This window comes from Macrobrachium rosenbergii, chromosome 27 (assembly GCF_040412425.1).
Source record: "Macrobrachium rosenbergii isolate ZJJX-2024 chromosome 27, ASM4041242v1, whole genome shotgun sequence".
In the NCBI taxonomy this organism is placed as follows: Eukaryota; Metazoa; Arthropoda; class Malacostraca; order Decapoda; family Palaemonidae; genus Macrobrachium; species Macrobrachium rosenbergii.
In genome coordinates this window covers 31997236-32019508 of record NC_089767.1, presented here as the reverse complement: position 1 = coordinate 32019508, position 22273 = coordinate 31997236, and the positions used below count along the sequence as shown (strand labels likewise).

Sequence of the window (22273 nt, the reverse complement as noted above, 5' to 3'; positions counted from 1 at the left end):
TATATATATATATATATATATATATATATATATATATATATATATATATATGTATATATATACACATAACACTAACTAAGGCAAGTTATGGCATCTGGAACGCCGGATATTTAGAAAATGAACAGGTTGGAAAATAGCCAACGCAGCATCTTAAGTCTATTGACCAAATTTTCGAGACGTAAAGTCTCACCGTCAGGGCTGTAAAATATACAAACTTTACAAATTAAAAACAGACTCTGTAAAATGACAATTACAAAAGTTAAAATCACAAAAACGCCAAACAATCTATATTAAAACAAAAAAAAAACAAAAAATGGAAATGAAAGCACAAAAGGTTAAGAGAATTCTAAGACCAGAACCTATCTCCAGGAAGCTGAAAAACTGAGTGACATTCTCCTTCTTGGAAAGCAGGACGTCGTCACCTATGCTATCGACAAGACGGCGGAGGAGGTCTGACTATTTAATTTGTAATTTTTTTCATATTTTACAGCCCTGATGATGAGACTTAACGAATCGAAAATTTGGCCAATAAGCTTAAGATGCCACGATCGCTATTTTCCATCCTGTTCATTCTATATATATATATATATATATATATATATATATATATATATATATATATATGTGTGTGTGTGTGTGTGTGTGTGTGTGTATACATACATACATACATACATACATACATATATATATACATATATATATATATATATAAATATATATATATATATATATATATATATATATATATATATATATATATATATATATATATATATATGCTTAAAAAATCACAGTAGATGCACGTGACTTCAGTGTACCTGTAGAGCAGAATCCACAGGAAAATGACCGGCAGAGTTCAGTACCAAGCGCTTTCACGTTTAATAACGCATCGTCAGGGCACAAATGAGACGCAGATAAAAAGAAGGTTACAAAGTAAACGAAAAGAACAAGAATCTGGCATTCTTGTTCTTTTTGGTTACTTTGTAACCTTCTTTTCATCTGTGTCTCATTTGTACCCAGAAGATGCGTTAATAAACGTGAAAGCGCTTGGTACTGAACTTCTGCCGTCATTTTCCTGTGGGATATAAATGTAAACTTAGAGTAAGTTCAAATTGTTATCAGTGTCAGATGCAGGATGTAGCGTATTTAGTGGTTATTATTCTTCTGAAAAGACACCACTTCCTGTTATTTTCCTGCTACTTTCACCTGGAGGTCAAAGGAAGTGTGTTCACGGCGCCTTTTTATAATTTTAATAATTTGATTTACGCAGGCATGTGTCATTGTTTGAGGTGAACTTCAGCTTAAAGGGTTAATTTGCATAATGTGTAGTAGAATTTTTTATTTTTTAATGAGAATATTGCAAGTATATATATATTAATACAATTCATATAAGGACCTCATTTAAACAGGCTACCAGACGATGAGGACAGAGAGTCCTTGAAAGTTTGTAACTTGTTGTAATAGAAATCTCCTTTGGATACCATCTTGTTCAAATGCGGTCCTGGTATGAATATATATATCCATATATATATATATATAGTATATGTGTATATATATATGTATATACATACATGTATGTATATATATGTATGTATAAATACACATACACACACACACACACACACATATATATATATATATATATATATATATATATATATATATATATATATATATAATGTGTGTGTGTTATGAATCCTCCTTATAGCAACCTATATTAAAGCAAAGAGATTATTGACAGATACTGTCTTTAGATTTATTCTTTTTACTCACTTATCCATTCTTCTAAAACATATGTAGGTTGGCTTCTTATACATATCCTCAAGAATAAGTTTGCAAAGGGGAGAAGTCCATGCTTTATTTACAACTTGTGGTTGTGTTGTCACTTTTTAAATTACAAGAACAGGCAGTTGTGACGTCATGAGAATAGAGAGAGTTCATATTGGCTAGGTTGTCAGGTGTTAGGTAGTACAGTGATTCATGTAGTGCACGTGGACGGTGGGAAACGATCACACACGCGCACGCGCACACACACACACTGTATATATATATATATATATATATATATATATATATATATATATATATGTATATGTATATATATATATATATACAGTATATGTAAATATATATTATATATATATATTTGTGTGTTTATATATATATATTTGTGTGTTTATATATATATATATATATATATATATATATATATATATATATAAATAAATATTATATGCATAAATATATCTATATATATCAGTGTATACATATACTTATTTATATACTCATATACACACATAAATATACACATAGATATTTACATATTCATAAAATACATTGGTTCCCCGTTTTGCCAGAACTCGTATGTGTGTGCACGTGTGTATGTATGCATGTATGTGTGTGTATGTATGTGCATGCGCGTGCGTCACACCTGTCGACTTAGTGTCGCAGGTAAAAAATAGATAAGTGTTGTTGTCCCGTATATGTAGACGCTAACTGGCTGACTGGTTTTCTTTCTTTTCACATTGGCTCAAAGTATTTCTCTCTCTCTCTCTCTCTCTCTGTCTTCACACGACAATACAGATAATTTGTTAAGATATTAATTTTGTTGATTATATATTTGGAATTCTCTCTCTCTCTCTCTCTCTCTCTCTCTCTCTCTCTCTCTCTCTCTCTCTCTCTCTCTCACGACAATACAAATTCGTTAAAATATTAGTTTTGTTGATTATATATTTGGAATTCTCTCTCTCTCTCTCTCTCTCTCTCTCTCTCTCCTGGGAACCGCAAATAATTTGCCCCCTTTTTTAAAGATATTAGTGTTGTTGTTTATATATTTAAATCTCTCTCTCTCTCTCTCTCTCTCTCTCTCTCTCTCTCTCTCTCTCTCTCTCTCTCTCAATGTAGTGTTTTGCATTTCCTTGCAATAATAACCTCGTGTTATTATCCTCCAAGCGTTGTGTTGTAGATGCAGCCTCTAATTGCAAGCTAGCTGCTTCCCACCCTCTTTTAGCCTGTGGTTATTTCTGATTATGGACTTTCATTTTTTGCGTGTAGGTGGATCTACGTGAACTTTCCTTATCTCTTTTTTATTTTTCTCCTCATTTTCGTCCCGGTAAAAGATTTTTTTGCCCTAAATCTCTCTCTCTCTCTCTCTCTCTCTCTCTCTCTCTCTCTCTCTCTCTCTCTCTCTCTCTATGTATATATATATATATACTGTATATTGTATATACATACATTTCATATATAACACAGTGTATATATACTGTATATATACATGTACTATATATATATATATATATATATATATATATATATATATATATATATATATATATATATATATATACATAGTATGTATATATGAAAGTATATATATACTGTGTATATATATGAAATGTAATGTATATACAATATATATATATATATATATATATATATATATATATATATATATATATATATATATATATATATATATATATATATATATATATATATAATTTTTGTGGACGACACATACAAAAGATTGAGGCTCGAATAATAGATTCTGCTGGTGACCTCTTTACGCAGACACGCACACCCACACACAGGCACGGAGAGAGAGAGAGAGAGAGAGAGAGAGAGAGAGAGAGAGAGAGAGAGAGAGAGAGAGAGAGAGAGAGAGAGAAAGTCCGATTCGACCTATTCAAATGCCCAAGAATATCAGAAGATATGCAGCGAATAAATGGTAAAGTGATAAATGACCAAGCCCTCAGGTATGAAGTGCAATGTCCTACTTGTACCTTATCATTTACCTCCCAGCACTGAGAGAGGTCAGCCAATCTTCTCTTTCTACCTGAGAGCCTCTCCTTTTCGTCTTTAACTTTGTGCATGAATATTTTTAACACTGCTGTGGCTTTTAATTCTCGATTTTATAGCCTCGTTACAGGGTTAGCCTTGTTTCCTTATTGTTATTAACCAGAAGATGAACCCATATTCGTATATAAGAAGCCCACAGGACCCACTGACTTGAAATTCAAGCTTCCAAAGATTATTGTTATGATTGTTATTATTATTATTCCTTTGAAAAGGTTATTGATATTATTATTATTATTATTATTATTATTATTATTATTTTTATTTTTATTTTTATTATTATTATTATTATTATTATTCAGATGATAACCCCAATTCATATGGAACAAGCCCACTATAGGGGTCAGTGACTTGAAATTCAAGCCTCCAAAGAATATTATTATTATTATTATTATTATTATTATTATTATTATTATTATTATTATTATTACTATTATATATTATTATTATTATTATTATTATTATTATTATTATTATTATTATTATTATTATTATTATTATTATTATTATTATTATTATTCGTTAGATGAAAGATAATTTTGCAAGCAATCAAGGTCTAGATTCATGACCAGAAAAAGTCAAGTCAGGTCAAACTAGCAAAATGGGTTGGTGGTCAGGAGGTTGGTAGCATGTGTTTGTGTCTGTGTCTGTGTCTGTGTCTATGTGTTTGTTAAGGAAACAAACAAAATAATTGCGTGACGGAAGAGAAAAATGGGAATCTTGTTGGCTGAAGAGATTATGGAGAGATCTGGACTTTTAATTGAGATAACCGTTCATCAGGCCGCATCTGACTTTCATGACTGTCTTTCGATTTTGGGAGCTTGCAGTTCCTGCTGCGATGAACTGGGTGAATGACCCTGTTAGAGTACTTAAATCACACGCACACACACAAACACATGTTTATATATATATGTGTGTGTGTGTGTATCTATATATTTATGATAGAAGTAATCCACACAGCTGTAAGAAATTTATTTTATATATATATATATATATATATGTATATATATATGTATATTTAATTATATATATATATATATATATATATATATATATATATATATATGTATATATACATATACATCTACATATACATATATATGTATATGTAGATGTATATGTATATATATATACATATACATATATATATGTATATATAATTAAATATACATAATACATAGTACATATACATATACAGTATATATATTTATATATATTTATGTATTACATAAATTAAGGACTCGTTCCTTACCTCATGTAACTCCTTTACCTCCCTGTACCTCTTATAGCTCGTGTAGCTTCTGTACCTCCCTGTACCTCCTGTACCTCTCCACCCAGAGTCACTTCCCAGAGCCAACTGAGATTCTAACGCAGACTCACTAACACTGCCACCGGCTCATCAATTTTCCCTTTCCGACAGCTTTCTCTTAAGGAAAAGGGGGGCGGGGAGGGGGAAGAGGGGGCTTGGGGGCCACTTTTCAAAATGATATTTTTTGGGGACATCAGTAGGTCATCGGGCATCCTTGTCATTTTCCTGAGAGGTTTTTGTAAACGTCGACGTAGGGAGATAGGTTGACGTGAGATATTACTTCGCGGAAAGATTCTGTGTCCTGGACTGTCTTGAAGAAAATTGTCTTTGTTGTAAAGCTGTCTTTATTGTACGAGTAAAATTGTGTTTATTATAAAATTGCCTTGATCGTAACGTTGTCTTGGTCGTAAAATTGTCTTTGTTGCCAGATTGTCCTCGTCGTAGAATCGTCTGCTGTAAAATTTTCTTTGTAGTAGCCTAAACTGTCTTTGTCTTAGAATTATTTTTTTCATACTGTCTTTTTCATAGAATTTTTTTTTATACTGTCTCTGTTGTAGAACTGTCCTTGTAGTAAAGTTGTCTTTGTCGTAGAATTGTCTTTTTCGTAATATTTTCTGCCATAAAATTTTCTTTGTCCTAGAATTGTAAGTGGCATGGAATTGTTTTTATCGTAAAATTGTCTTTTCGTAAAATTATATTTTTCGTAGAATTGTCTTTTTAGTAAATTTGTCTTTGTCGTAAAATTGTCTTCGTCGTAAAATTCTTTGTAGTAATATTTTCTTTGTCGCAAAATTGTCCTCGTAAAATTGTCTTTGCTGTAGAATTGTCTGTCGTAAAATTGTCTTTATCGTAGAATTGTCTTTGTCAACGAATTGTCCTTGTAGTAAAACTGTCTTTGTGGTAATATTGTTTTTGTCGTAGAATTGTATTTGTCGTCGTTCGCCCGATGTTTCTGTCTTGAATTGTTCTCTTATAAATTTTGTTTAAAATCTGTAACATAATTTCTCCATTTATATTTTTTTACAAATTTATTTCCATGACGATAAATGTATTTTTTAAAATTTTTATTTGTTCCCACTAATTTACCAAACCACTAGTTGCTTTTTAAATTGTATTTCTGGACACACTTCCTCAGCAATAATAAAAGAAATCTTTTTAACGTATTATCATCATTATCACGAATAATCACCTGATTTCACTCGTTTACTGTTATTTTGGTAATTTCTCTGGTTTTTGCGTTATGCAGTTATGTTGATGCAGAGTTATGTGGTAATTAAATAGGTACTCTGTATTCCTACAAAATAATTTTTATCTGATTACCTAAATAGGTTCTTGTTTATCTCTTCGAAATAATTTTCAATATATATTTTCTACACAAAAGCACTTTTGATCTCCTTCATAGAATCTACATGACGAATGCAGATTCAGTCATTATTTTCTAATGTATATTTTCATTCAATATTCCTAACTTCATTTTTGAAGCATGAATGAACTTTGCATTATAATACGAAATGTCAACACTTTCACTCATGCTTTTGTCGCTACGTTGGAAGCTTTGTTTCTTATGCTAATGTTTTTTTAGCGTGTCTGGACGTTCTTCACTAATTATTTAGAGGTCGAATGTATGGAATCGAACGAATCCAGGTGAACACGTACACCTGGTGGATTAGTAACAGGTGTGTATCGATGAAGACACCTGTACGGTTATTGTTATTGTTAATTTTTTTTTATCAGTCGTCCTATTCGACTGGGCGGTATTTATAGCGTGGGGTTCCGGGTTGCAGCCTGCCTCCTTAGGAGTCAATCACTTTTCTCACTATGCGCGCTGTTTCTAATAGCACGCTCCTCTGCATGAGTCCTGGAGCTAATTCATTGAAGGTGATACAATTGTGTCTTTCTTCTCCAGTTTGGATATCTCTGAGATGATGTTTGTGAACGAAATGTCATCACTAATAGAATATGATGAGCCATAGCCTAAAGCGCATTTGGGATTCTGGTCCAGTCCTTTGTTCGAGAGGTTTATTACACTCTATGTTTGTTATTCTAGTCACTTATCTCGATGAAACTTTTTAATTTGCGATCCAGGTGGTGAACTAGTTTGTTTCGCTTGAATCTAAGGCTGTTATAAATTCTGTTCAGTAGCACTGTTGCCCAATCCGGGGGAATCCTGTTCATGAAATTAAATCTATCCGTTCTCAATTTCTTGAAAATATTGAATTCGAGGCCACCCATTTCAAACAGTATTGTATACAGTATTCCTTGCAGAGAATGTAATACGATATATATTGGTCAGACATCAAAAGGACTAATATGCCATTTCAAGAGGTTTATCAAATAACGGCATCGTGGATCATTGGTTTAAGACAGGCCATACGATGAACTGGGGTAAGTCAACGGTTATCTACAAGGTCAACGACCATCGGAAAAGAAATCTGCTAGAGACTGTGTTCATTGAAGCTACTTCCACCAGGAGTGTTAATCACCACCCTGGATTATCCCTTGATCCTTTGTCCCTGTCCTTTTTGTTCAAAGAACATGCTGGCCAGGTTAACAAAGTGTAACCCCTCCCCCCCCTTCTGTTTTTGTATATAAATCTCTGTCAACTTCTTTTGTATTCAGTGTGAACTTGAAAATGTAGAATAAACTACGAAAGTACTTGTTCAAAGTCCCGGTTTTCACTCACCTTCCAACGTGGACTTAGTGATATACTGTATATATATATATATATATATATATATATATATATATATATATATATATATATATATATATATATATATATATATATAATATAAACTAAACCCTACTAATATTTTTTGCTTTGACTCCTAAAACAATCAGATATTGAGCTGGAAGGTATGCCCCACTTTCCATTCTCTCTCTGCTCTCCTTTTTTTTCTTTTTATTAACTTTCTCTGTAGCCCTAAACCTTTCCCCGTCCGTCTATTCAACTCTCGTAAAATTCCATACTTGTGTAGACCGATTATGCTTAGCCAGTTCCCCAGCCTCATATGTATATGCTTATGCTAATATTCTTCCTTAGAAGAAGGCAGAGGGTCTTGCCTGACCTTTTCTGAGTCGTGCGTCAAAATACAATTATATTTTCTCGTATTTTCATTTTCCCGAAAGAAGCAGTTTTCCACTTGGCGTAAAAAATGCAATTATATATTATTATGTTTTTAAGGTATACTTATTTTCGTGAAAGCTGCAGTCTCTCTCTCTCTCTCTCTCTCTCTCTCTCTCTCTCTCTCTCTCTCTCTCTCTCTCTCTCTCTCTCTCTCTCCCTTTGACTCGCCTTAAGAAGTGTCCATATTTGTCTTAAATTATCTCTACATAGTTAAGTCCTCAGTGACCACAGTTTAACGAATTGCATGTATGTAATTTAGTATATAAGTATATATGTCTATATGTATATATATTATATATATATAATGTATATATATTATATATATACACACATAGACATACACATATCTATAGATGTTTCTTAAATACAATTCTCCGGACTTGTTATTTTGATACAATTCACAATATTTGCAGTAAATTCAAAAGAATTAGCTTTTTTCAAAGTGATTTTGAGTCTATTATTATTATTATTATTATTATTATTATTATTATTATTATTATTATTATTATTATTATTATTATTATTATGTCAGTAGAGGAAACCTATTCACATGGGACAAGCACACCAAAGGGTTTCAACACCTCAACGCAGACCTCACACTGCAGCAGTAACTGATCATGATGCAGAGCTAGTGATTTTTCATTATTATTATTATTCAGAGGATGAACCCAATTCATAAGGAACAAGGCCGCCACAGGTGTTCATTAGAAAGGAGCATTATTATTATTATTATTATTATTATTATTATTATTATTATTATTATTATTATTTTATTATTATTATTATTATTATTATTAAAAGAAGATTTTCTATTATTATTATTATTATTATTATTATTATTATTATTATTATTATTATTATTATTATTATTATTATTATTATTCAAATAAACAAAGCACCTTGTGTCCTGGCCGTTTGATGGTGACCTTCCAATGGATGCCCAAATTCGTATGCCCTTCACGCGACCAAAGGTATTTTTAAGTGCGGTTCCGTACCCAGACTCTCTCTCTCTCTCTCTCTCTCTCTCTCTCTCTCTCTCTCTCTCTCTCTCTCTCTCTCTCTCTCAGAGTCTGGAGGGCTTAACGGGAGAAACTGTGCTTAGATGAATGAATTGAATTTTTATTTAATATTTCATAGAGGCTTTACTGTTTGAGTTAATATATATACGCATATACATACATACATATATATATATATACACAATATATATACACATATATATGTGTATATATTAATGTATACTATATGTGTATAGATATTTATTATTAGTATATATATATATATATATATATATATATATATATATATATATATATATATATATATATATATATATATATATATATATATACATATATATAAATATATTCTGAAACTTAATACAGAATTAAACTAGAGAATTTTAAAGAATTTTAACAACTTGAGAAATTCCATGGCGTCACATTATCGTACATTTTAAAGATTAAGAAACTGTCTAAAAATCGTATACTGAGATGATTGATTGATTTGTGGCTATTAAAACTAGCGTAACACCACCTAGGTTATTGACTCAAATACTGAGAAGAGCGAACGTGTCGTTTTGAGTTTTAAAAATCCTTTGACATTATTTACGAGAATAATATTTTCCAATATAAAAATACCGTTTATTTATGTAAGAAAGCTTAGCGTCATACCAAGGGTATTGTCATTTGTAACCAAAATTTATATTAGTGCGATTAAATGAAGATAAATAATAAGTTTTAAAAAACTTGTACTTTATTTACGAGAATATTATTTTTCAATATTAAAACAAAATATAGAAGTGCGACTGAATGGAGGAGGAAATATTAGAATTATTTGATGAATTGGGCGTCGTCATTGTTTATATTTCCTTTAATCTTAGATTTTTTATTTATAATTTAAGAGAGAGAGAGAGAGAGAGAGAGAGAGAGAGAGAGAGAGAGAGAGAGAGAGAGAGAGAGAGAGAGAGAGAGAGACTAGTATCTCTTTGAATGATATATTTACAACAGTATCCTATACATACGGGGCCTTTATTTTTCTTTACTTCAATAAATTTGAGTCAGTCCTGAAATGAGAGAGAGAGAGAGAGAGAGAGAGAGAGAGAGAGAGAGAGAGAGAGAGAGAGAGAGAGAGAGAGAGAGAGAGACGCTAGTATATTTTCATATGATATACTTACAGCTATATCTTACACATACCAGACTTTTGTATTCCTTGCTAAACTAAACTTCAACCAGTCCTCAAATTATACAAGCACGGCTTTATTTGGGTTAAGTGGGTCATTGATCTCTGCAAAATCAAAGGATCATTGAACAGAAATGTTCGCATTCCAACAGGACTAGTTAATCCTGTGTTAGTTTCCACTTCATTCTGTGCATGAATGCAATGAGTGTGGTTAGAAATCCACCGCCTCTTCATTTTTTCATTTGAATTTTGTTTATATTTCTTATCACTGAATCAGGGGATTTAAAATGAGTTATGTTCTTTAATGTAACAATAGTTTTTAAATAGTTTTTTTTTCCATTTTCATTTGAATTTTGTTTATATTTCATGTTAGTGAATCAGAAGATTTAAACTAAGCCATGTTCTTTAATGTAACAGTAATTTTTAAATAGTTTGTTTTCCTTTGTGATTTGAATTTTTTTCTGTTTCACAATAAGGGATCAGAAATTTAAACTAAGTCACGTTCTTCAATTTGACAATAATTTTCAACAAATTTGTTTATTCGAAATTGTCTGCAAAAAGACAGTATTATTTAACAATTAACCAAGTCATATTCTTCAATTTGACGATAATTTTTAACAAGTTTGTTTATTCAAACTAGTCTGCAAAAATCAAAGTAATCCTTTCTGAAAACGGTAGGAATTTGGGTCAAGGAACCACTAGTGAATGAAAATAAAAAGAAAACTTATATCTACCTAAACATGTAAATGAAAAGTAAATTTGTTCATTACAGCTAGTCTGCAAAAAACAAAGCAATCTTTCTCAAAAGTGTAGAAATTTAGGTCAGGGGAACCATACGTGTTTGAGAAAAACAAGAATCTTATATCTACCGAAAATGCAAATGAAAAATACATTTGTTTATTAAAACTAGTCTGCAAAAATCAAAGTAATCTTTCTGAAAACTGTAGGATTTGGGTCAAAGGAACATACGTGTATGAGATAAAAAAAAAAAGAATCTTATATCTACGTAAAAATATAAATGAAAAATAAATTTGTTTAATCTTTCTGAAAACGGTAGGAATTTGGGTCAAGGAACCACTAGTGAATGAGAAAAAAAAATCTTACATCTACCTAAAAATGTAAATGAAAAGTAAATTTGTTCATTAAAACTGGTCTGCAAAAGACAAAGCAATCTTTCTCAAAACGGTAGGAATTTAGGTCAGGGGACCCATACGTATATGAGAAAAGCAAAAATCTTATACCTACCGAAAAATATAAATGAAAAAATACTTCTCTAGGTTAATGGACCCGCAAATATGAAAAAAATTCTTATATCTACCTAAAAATATAAAGGAAAAATATCTAATTTAGGTTAATGGTTTTGTCACCTTGGTAATTAACTGATATACATCACAGGACTTGGTTTTGTCACCTTGGTAATTAACTGATGTAAATCGCAGGCCTTGGAACCATTTTCCCTTGGTAGCTCAGATAACATCGTGAAGCGTTGGCGGCACCGCTTTAGTGAAGAGGTAATATCACAGTAATGATTATTAGCCCACTTTACTACGCCTTGTTTACATCAGCCCACTTTACCACATCTTGTCTATTGATTTATTTACTGCACTGTTCTTTTCGTTTTTTTTTTTTGAGAGTGGAAGGTATGTTAATCCACCTTTCTATCGTTTTATTAATTCAGCAGTGGTTGCTTTGCGTTGCTATGCAACTTTTGGGTCATTAGAATAATTGGAGTTGTTTCATTGTGTAATATTGCAAATCTGCCTGTTTATCTTAAGAAGCACAAGTATATGTATATATACTTATAATTTATATATATATATATATATGTGTATATATATATATATATATATATATATATATATATATATATATATATATATATATATATATATATATATATATATATATATATATATATATATATATGTAGCTCCTCCCACCCAATAGTCCAAGATCCTTACTTTTTCCACCGCAGATGGGGCTTTGTCTCTTTTGCTGGTATTATTTTGGCTCCTGTTCTCCTAAGCTAGGATCATTCTTATTTTCTTTAGTAACTCTCTTGTTTTCTGTTTACCTTTTAGGCTTAGCCTAGATGATGACATCAAGTTATTCATTATAGTCAATAAAAAAAATAATTAGTATGTATTTTTATTTCGTACTGCTTTTATTAAATCTATTCTATGGGATTTCTGTTTATGAAAATATGACATTTTATAAGTTAGAATCATATGAGAAAAAGCTCATAAAGTACATTGCAGGTTTGGATTACATAATATGGCTGACAGTGGACTTTTCTAGAACCAATTTGTACAGCTATAATACAACAAAATTAAGTTGTGTTCAAACTCACAATGAAAACGGTATTAACATCCCTACATTCAGATCTGACAAGACTCCCTCGCACCACGCTGGAGTTGCGACGGAAAGGCAAGCGCGACAGACGCCTCTCAACAGGCAAACGTTCGTTGTCAAAACGTTGCCTGACACCACCCTGGTGACCAGACGTCATTCCAGTTGACTGGATGCCCAGCTTTGACTTTCACGTTCGCTGGAATCGACTTCATATACTGCAGTTGCGTAAACAGGTAGTTGAACATTGCTTGGAGTTCGTGGATCTTGGTTGTAGACAGGCTGTTTCTCTCCTCTGGGTCATCTGTTGTTAAAGGCAAGAAAATAAGTATTGGAGCTTTGGTTGTGTTTCAGTATAGCAAATGGGTATTAGTTTAGTGTTTATGTTATAACCGTTAGGTGGGATTTCCGTTATGTGGGATCTGTTGTCAGAATTGGGCACCTAGCTTCAGTTACTAATCTGAAGTTCTAAAGAAATTTTGTTCAAAATGGCTACATCTAAGTTGAGTTCCTAAGAACCAAGGGTACATTTTATTCTATGCCGGTGTGTTTTTAATAAGCACTATATTTCATAATCACAAATAAACTCCTGAACTTCCCACTTCATTTGATCAGGAGAGTAAATCTTTTCACCCTTACCTTTTATGTTGAAAAGTCTAATCCTGTTCTTGTCTTCCATATGTTGCTCCAAGATCTGCAACTCTTCAGCGTGCCACACCAGGTCTGGGTGGTTCTTCAAATCACGCCACAGAATGTGTTGTTCTTTGTCCTTTCTCCCTTTTCCTTTATTCTTTCGAAATACCCTACGATTTCTGGGCGTAAAATCTTCAGAACTATCCTCTTTTAAAATGTCAAAGTCATTGAATTTGTTAATGATTGGCTCACTGAAGAAACTCTCATAAGTGTCATTGAGAGGAGTTTCACCCCCTGTGAGTTCTTTGTTCTTCTTGGCCAGGAAAATGGCTGGAAGCCTCCTCTTTGGCCAGGCTTGTCTGCGAATTTTGTGGCTAGCCTTGTGTCTGCCTTGTACTGGGCTGTCTGCAGATGGTGGAGACGATGCCCAGCTGTTTCTGGTCATGCGTCCAATCAGCATCTTGTAGTCGCCAAGTCTGTTGTAGAATAAGTCAAGTCTTCGGTTAGTTTTGTTGGTCGAATGATGAATTTGTTGCGGTTCGTTTCAAATATTCTTTGTATGTTATTCAGTAGGTGAGGAGTTGGGACAATGCCTAAGATTAACTGTGCTCAAAATTTTATATCCTATGTTTAGACTTGATTGTTGATTGTTAACAGCTTTCGTATGCATGAGAGTTTATTGTGACTTTATTCTTGGATTTTTGGTAGCATTGCAGCAAGGACAGATTATATAGAATTTGGGAACTTTTACGTAGGCAGAAATAAGCTTTTGTCATTTTACAATATTTTTCACTGTTTTGTTTTCTTTAAATACAAAGAAAATTTGTGGTGACAAAAGTGTAAAATAGTCCTTTGGTATACCATCGTGATACTTTCCTATAAACACTCAAATTAAATCTTCTTGATGGTACTCATAAGATTCTCAGAACAGTCCTCATTCCTAATTGATTTTATTTATGAAAATCTGGCCCTAAAGTTAAGCACTGGGGCACTTCCAGTCATTCAGCGCTCGAGACAGTGAAAAAGAGAGAATTGGAGTGATTGGACAGCAAGCTGGAAGGAAGGGAGCAGCGGGAATGGAGGTAAAGTGAAAGGCTAAAAACTGTGTGCAACTAGTGGTTGAAGGAACGCTTCAAACAAAACCTCTAGTAGTGCAAACATTACACCAAGTGAGGTGCGCTGACGACATAACCTTCTACGAGGTGTCCTCATTTCTGAACCAGTTAGAAAACCCACCTGACTCCTGCCTTGAATCCTTCAAGGTCGTACATGTTGTAGATCATCTTGTCCCTCGGTGGGCCAGAGACCCCTGCGAAGGCGTCCCACTGACTAACTCCATCAACTTCGGCAGTTGGGCCACCAGTGATGTCAATGATTGTCCTGAACCAGTCTGTGGCATGGTGCAATCTATTTAGAAAATTAGTACGTTCCTGCACGTTAACATTATTGTTAATGATATTCAGATACTGGGAAAGCATGAAAAATGGCAGTGATTAGGTAGTGGTCATGCAAAAATAAGTCTTATTTCATCTAATCAGTGTATCTTGAATATTCCTTTGTTGTATCAAGTCCAAAAACATGCAGGAAGATTTATGCCACAACAATAATACCCATTTAAGTTTTAACAAAAGCTTAAGTTGGACATGAAGTCACCAGTTGCTTAAAGTTCACATACTGATTGGTAACTGTTCCTGGATTCGGTAAAAATGGAGAGTGAATGAAGGCAACTCCTCTCACTCCACCTTCCCATAAGCTGGATTTTTCTCCTCTGAGTGGCCAGTTGCTTCCGCTGTTCTTGACAGAGCCTCCATTCTGTAAATAACACAGATTTTCTGTCATTGTCACTTACACTGTAAGTATTCTTGGTATGTGGGTTACTCCATCTGTCTAAAGTAGCTATTATGGTTACTGTTAATCAGAGTGAGCACTCATTTATATTGAACAAAACTGAAAAGGCCATTAACTTTCAAGAGAAGTTTCAGTGAAAAGTACGGGTTGTTTTACGCCCAATATAAGCAGTCATCAGCTTATTTTTCATCCTTCACAATTTTCCTGAAGTACTAGTTATAATGGAACTATGCTTATTATTATGCAGCCTTTTTGTGGTTCACATGATAAAGCCTTGCATTGTAATGTGTAACATTTGTTACTAAAAGCAGTACCAGTCAGAGAAATGTCAGAAATTTTCAAGAAACAGCCATAGCTGCATATTCTTCAGTATATGGAGGTTAAAATCTTAAGGTTAATTGAGAAGGTATAAAAGACTTAATAAGTATGTTGCTCACATCTGTTGTGAAGATGATCACAGAGTTGTTGTAGTGGCCAGTTTCTTTGAGTGCTGTGACAAGCCTTCCAATTGCTTCATCCATGGCAGTTACCATTCCTGTGATGAAGAGTTCTGTTAATAATTCCTGTGACGAAGAGTTCCTTCAATAATGAAGAAAAGACTTGAACAGACCAGAAACTGAATTAGATTGTTTTCGTATGTTCAAGTTCCGTGAAAACTATGAAAAACTTGTTCTTAAGACTGTGAAAAAGTGCAGCATTTGTAAGAACACGATGGCAAGTCCAATCAGATTGTTGTCCTGTAGTGAGGTGAGATTATTTCAAGTTAGTCTCCTAGTACCACATGAAAAGGTATATGACTGATAAGATGTATGTTAAGTAATGGTGTAACTTAAAGAGCAAAATTGAATGTAGCTATTATGCTGAAAACACAGGACATCATTACATTCATAAAGAGTAGATCTTGTTAAGTGGCCTTGTGAGAAAAAACTTGATAAGTGCCAGTACAGTTGATTATCACCTTCAGTTTTTATTAAAGTAATATTCCTTGTTGTTTGCAGAAAATATTTAACTTGGAAATCCTCATTATGCTAAAGAGCAGCAAGCTGTAGCTTACATTTTGATTGTGCAGTGGAACAAGACAAAGAAACTTGAGCAAATACTGTATTGTTACAGAGTAAGGCAATGCATGTATAATGCCTAAAGCACTGTGCATTCACAATGCACAAACATTCCTCAACTGACCTAGATAGTTCCTGCGATCTTGGTCCTGGATGTGCTCGTAGACCTGCGAGTAATTTTGAGGTACCTGAATTGGAGAATGGACGCTCTGGAAAGCCAGGTACATGAACAGTGGATCCTGGGGTTTGCGTGATCTCACGATGTCTTCAGCCACTGACGCGAACAGATGCTGTTTGTGGATGGAAGTGATTAGGAAGAAGATGAAAGAGAAGGCATAATTTTTGCCAAGATTTTTTAGGGAATTTGAAGACCACGTCTATTAACATAATTTTCCTAACAGTGTATAAATGTTAGGTGTGCCTAATGCTCCCAGTCTTACTGAACCTCCTCAGAGGCAGTTTGGTTAAGACAAAACTTGTTGAGCATAAATATTTTGTACCTTCGAAAGATTAAATTCAGTTTCCATTATAAAAGATGGGGAGATAAGTATACCTTGGAAACAACTAAACAAATTAATGAGTTTGTGTGGCATTATTTGCCATTTAATTGTATAATAATTTCTCAGTCAGTTGAAATTTCTACTTGAAACTAAATGAAAAGCACTTCATACAAGAGAACCGTTTCTGTCTGTCTTCCCTACAGCCTTGATTATAAGTTTATGTGTAAGAAGTCACTTGAAATGTTGATCTTTATGCATTTAGTGTCAGTCAACCTTACGGGCAAACAGTGCCTTTACTTACGGTAGAGTAAACTCCATCTTTCGTGTCATCTGGTGTCGTATTGTTTCTCAAGTCCAAGAACCCTCCGTCGTGATCCCCTACAAGAATGTAAATGAAAGTATCTATAGATTTCACCAATGTTCAGATTAGCTACAAGAAGTAGAGGAAATGAAGCTGAATTTAAAGACTTCACAAATCCTCATTCACTCCTGTGTGGTTCAGGATTCAGCAGAATCTAATTTCCAGAAAGGGCATTTTGTATGATTCCTTAACTAAAGTTTGTCCAGTGTTATGTATTGTTTTCCCCTGCACATCCCTCTAATTTCTGTTTATCAGAAGTCATCACAATAAGTCATTACAATATTACAATCGGACATCACAATCATATGGTGCAATCATATACAATACACAGTATTAAGTATTAAGTATTATGTATGTTTGTAAGTTATTGTCATATAATCATATATAATATACAATTTATTAAAAATAGATAATATAATGACGATGCCATTATACAGCATAATGATAATATACAAATATACAGCATTCAGGTTGTATATTGTCACATACAACTCAGATGTTGAGAACAGTTTGACCATTCCAGTTTAGGTGCATTAATAGCATACTTAGATACACATTTGTTTATACTTATGTATTACGCATACTTCTAGCTTTATCTTCTGGTAGCTTCACAGACGTAGATCTCTTGTGGGTGTAGTAATCTGCAGCCCCAGTGTAGAATCCGTAGAAGGAATCAAATCCTCTTTTGGTGGGAGTGTAGTCCCAAGAACAGAAACCTAGGTGCCATCTGGTGAATGGGAAAATGTACAGATTTAGACGAAAACTTTTTAGTCTCATGCAAGAGAGTATGATGGCAAGGGGGATTATTCAGTTTTAAGACATTACTAATCCAAATTCAAGTTTGAAAATTGCTAAGGTAGCAAGTAATGCTTGGTTTCTAATAAAGGACCTTCTGTATTTCCTGATTTTTCAAAAGAATGATATGGTTTTACTTGAAGTTAATATCTGTGATCCCATGAAACTTTGTTATCTTGAATTGTATAAGGGTGGAAAAAGGGTTAGCTATTATTAAGTACATCCTTGATTACTGGTTATTTGACACTTGCTTAATTCCACAAACTTATACAGATATTTTTGTTTAATCATTAAAGATCTGACATTTTAACCACAGACATATAGTGGGAATTCACTAAAAATCTGACAAAGTATGACTACTTATTTTTAGGGAGAATTCACATGAACGAAACTCCTCATTCATAAACTGTTTCAGATTTGACATAGAGGCCTTTGAATGCCCTGGTGTCATATAGAAATGGAAAGTATTGACGATTTTTAAAAATAACGAGTGGTCGCACAGTGCTCTATGATAGCCTTCAGCCGGGATTACTATTTGATCTGAATTTGTGTATATAAACACCTACTTATTCTCGAATTCATTAGCTAATACTTACTTTCCAATGGCGTGGGTTTCGTAGTTTACTTTCTTCAGTAACTGTGGCAGTATATCCACGTGAACTGAAAGTCCTGCTGGTTCAGTTGCTGCTATGACAGCCTTCTGTAAGAGTAGGATTCAGCTGAGACCAGTGTAATATCTGAATGCACGTAGAAGTAATCTGCTGTTTATAAAAAAAATCTGCTTTTTAGCAGTGTCAAAATGGGACTCTGGCAAGACATCCTTTAGTAAAGGCTATATTTAAATGGTAGAATATTTCTTGATGAAACTTTGGGCAATGATAAATAGTTGACTGAGGTAACTATTTGCAGGAGATATGACGAAGAAAGGGGTTGGCTTTTTGAGAAACAGGGGAAGAGAAATTAACTGTAGCATGATAATATTAAGCCATGAATGAACGAATGTAATTCATTATATAACTTTAAAAAGACTTATATCTAATGACTGTGACATATGGATCGGAACATTGCTTATCAAAACAACTGTACTTCCAAGAATCAGAATGAATATGAAGTGTATATGAAAATTTAGAATTTTGCAGACATATTCTAATGGTGTCTGGTTCGGATACGACAGGATATCTTTTGCAAGATGTTTATATAACATCTCTTCAATGAAAATTTGAATAAAGTTTAGAGGCTGCCATTACATTTTTGGCAGTGATCTTGAAATATTTCAGGTTGACTGAAAAAACCTTGAAAATGACACCTATCCCAAACACCAATCTTTCAAGAAATCCACCAATTTACCTGAAGTCCCAGTTTGAACGGGTACCTTCCTGTCAACAGAGCAGCTCTGGTTGGTGTGCATGTTGGCTGGACGTAAGACTGGTTCAGAATAACCCCATTCTTGGCTAAGGTATCCATGTGAGGCATGACTACATTGGGGTTGTTCCAGGATACGTCACTCCAGCCTGAAGAAGAATTAGAAGACAATTGTGATGTTAGTGATAGATAGATATTATTTTAACGTACACCTGTTCCGAGCATGCTGGTATAGAAGTAACACTGTGATTGCTAAGAGACACTTGTGAGGGACATTAGCTGTTAGGATTCACGTGTTTTAGAGATTATGAGGTGCATCTGCTGTTAAGATTCACGTGTTTTAGAGATTATGAGGTGTATCTGCTGTTAGGATTCACGTGTTTTAGAGATTATGAGGTGCATCTGCTGTTAAGATTCATGTGTTTTAGAGATTATGAAGTGTATCTGCTGTTAGGATTCACGTGTTTTAGAGATTATTATGAGGTGTATCTGCTAAGATTCACGTGTTTTAGAGATTTTGAGGTGTATTTGCTGGTACGATTCAGCCGTTTTACAAATCATTGGGTCGGTACTTTCACTGAATCACTGATGTCACAAACCTGATTTTTATTGCCTATGTGGCACAGTTGTCTCAAGTACAAGTTTAAAAACTTGACAAAGTAAGATGCCTTAAACCATGCCCTAGAATAAATTGTTTGCCATGTAGGAAGCTTTTGCTTTACGTGGAATTAATCTTGCAAGAAAAGAAGGTATGATTAACTGAAACGGACCAGTGCAAGATGAGAAGTTTTATCGTTAATTAGAAAGACACTTTTCACTGGCTTAAGAATATTTGAACTAATATTTGTGCGCTGAATGTTAGCTGTTAGATTTTTGGAAACACAGGCGAGTTTTGGCAAAGTTTTTCTTGAGTTCTATTTAGGAACTTAAAGATTTGCTGAGTTACAGGGTGAACAGACATAACAACAGCAGTGGTTGTTGTCAGTGCTGTTGATCCAATTGTTAAATCTTGTGTATTTGAATAAAATCCGAGCAGGAAGGCTTTTATCTCACTAAGTTTGCTGACCAAAGGCACGTCACAGTGTTTCGAGAGACTAGAATCAGAGTTCATTCACTGTAATTAGCTCAAAGGCTTCTTATATATCTTCAGAACAACTTACCCAAATCGTCTGCAACTATGAGAATCACATGGGGCTTCTTTTCTGCCACTTCTTTGGCTGACATCGACAAAGTGCTGTCTGTGCAGAACATGACAGCAAAGGCAAAAGTTGTCAGCAGGCTCTTGCAAATGACTGTCCTCATAGTTGAGTATCTGAAGTGGATATTAAAACGAGTGATGCATGGAATGTGCCGTGGGTGATGTCTGCAGATAATGCAGTGTTGACCTGGAAAAGTGAAGAGGAAACATAGGGACAGATGAATGAGCCTGAAACTGTAGGTAAATGGCGAAAGTTAATAGATAATGGTAGCTAGAGTAAATGAATGGTGAAAATGAGAGCAGTTATTCATACAAGTATTTGTAAATGTAATAGATAGGGGTAAGTGAAGAAAATCTGAAAGTTATAGCCTAGAAGGTGCCATTTTGTAAGCCAATAAATATAAAAAAAAGCTTTTAAGTTGTTGAGTTAAATTAGTTATGTCTTTATATTACCCTCGCTTCGTATATTCTCTTAGGCTGTCTCAAATACGCGGCATTTTTAAAAATATTCACGTACGTCTAGAAATATGAGCTCTAATAATGATTTGAACGTGTCTTCGGTGAAATAAAGTATATTTTTGACAACGTAAGTGGTCCAAATTGCTTCAATTTAAGCCATTAAAATATACCGTCAGCAAAAAGTAATAATTTCCATTGTTTTGTCGAACAGCGATTGCGTCTCCATACCTGCATTGAGTAGAACCAGTTCCTGCTTGAGGAAAGCTTGGAAGAAAAAGTCGGACGCACAAAAACTGGGATTAATAAAGGAGGGGAAGCGTCATAGAGGCGATTTAAGGCTCTAGTCAGAGAGGATTTTCATTCTTACCAGCTATCGGTAAACTAAAGAGAGAATAGAGGTATATATCTGCTGGGAATCAGAGTTAACAAGGAAAAAATGTGCCAAAGTTTCTTCGGCGCAGTCGAGTTTTCTGTACAGCGTATAATGCTGTATAAAACTCTCAGCCACTGCCCATGAAACTCTCAGTCGCGGCCCATGAAATTTTCAGCCACGGCCCGGTGGTGGCCTGTGTTGTTAGCACCTATAGCGGTGTCAGACGCACGATCATGGCTAACTTTAATCTTAAATAAAATAGAAAAAAAAACTACTGAGGCTAGAGGGCTGCAATTTGGTATGTTTGATGATTGGAGGGTGGATGATCACCATACCAATTTGCAGCCCTCTAGCCTCAGTAGTTTTTAAGATCTGAGGGCGGAAAAAAAAGTGCGGCGGACAAACGAATAGTTTTCTTTTACAGAAAACTAAAAAGTGTAAGAGAAAACAGAATTTGTAGTAAGATAAAAATCCATTATAAAGGAGCTTTGGTAGAACAGTACAGAATCTTCTGTCATATTCTGTCATTGTTTATCTTGAATGATATTAAAAAATATCATTATACGAAAATGTCTGTATGGCCATTTTGATGTTGCAGTTCTCATTAATGTTTTAGTAAGAGTTTTTAGTTAATTATATATTAATTTTATAATGTATATATATATTTCCATTTATACCAAAGATGTTTAAAAGACCTAGTCTCTCTCTCTCTCTCTCTCTCTCTCTCTCTCTCTCTCTCTCTCTCTCTCTCTCTCTCACACACACACACACACACACACACACACATATATATATATATATATATATATATATATATATATATATATATATATATACATATATATATATATAATATGTTTATATA

General features: G+C 33.7%; 2 protein-coding genes across 3 annotated transcripts in view; one reads left to right on the top strand and one right to left on the bottom strand.

The window, feature by feature from the left end:
* The window catches only part of LOC136853565 (arylsulfatase B-like), a 100690-nt gene that overhangs the window by 29830 nt on the left and 48587 nt on the right, over window positions 1-22273 (top strand). The gene's annotated exons all lie outside the window — the stretch shown is intronic.
* On the bottom strand, window positions 12663-22141 carry LOC136853562 (arylsulfatase B-like). The gene is made up of 11 exons (XM_067129286.1): window positions 20539-22141; window positions 19364-19527; window positions 18613-18716; window positions 17806-17948; window positions 17162-17238; window positions 16485-16650; window positions 15740-15837; window positions 15130-15266; window positions 14691-14861; window positions 13461-13930; window positions 12663-13125 (listed from the first exon to the last, which is right to left on the bottom strand). Exons 1-11 carry the CDS (start codon window positions 20678-20680, stop codon window positions 12941-12943), a joined length of 1857 nt encoding a protein of 618 aa, XP_066985387.1. The 5' UTR covers window positions 20681-22141; the 3' UTR covers window positions 12663-12940.

Excerpts from the sequence above, each read along its gene's own strand:
- LOC136853562 (XM_067129286.1), bottom strand. The coding sequence starts at position 20,680 with ATGAGGACAGTCATTTGCAAGAGCCTGCTGACAACTTTTGCCTTTGCT. Across the intron at positions 17,949-18,612 it reads GAAACCCACGCCATTGGAAA|ATGGCACCTAGGTTTCTGTT; the intron begins GTAAGTATTAGC and ends CCCATTCACCAG. Across the intron at positions 15,267-15,739 it reads TGATCATCTTCACAACAGAT|AATGGAGGCTCTGTCAAGAA; the intron begins GTGAGCAACATA and ends TGTTATTTACAG.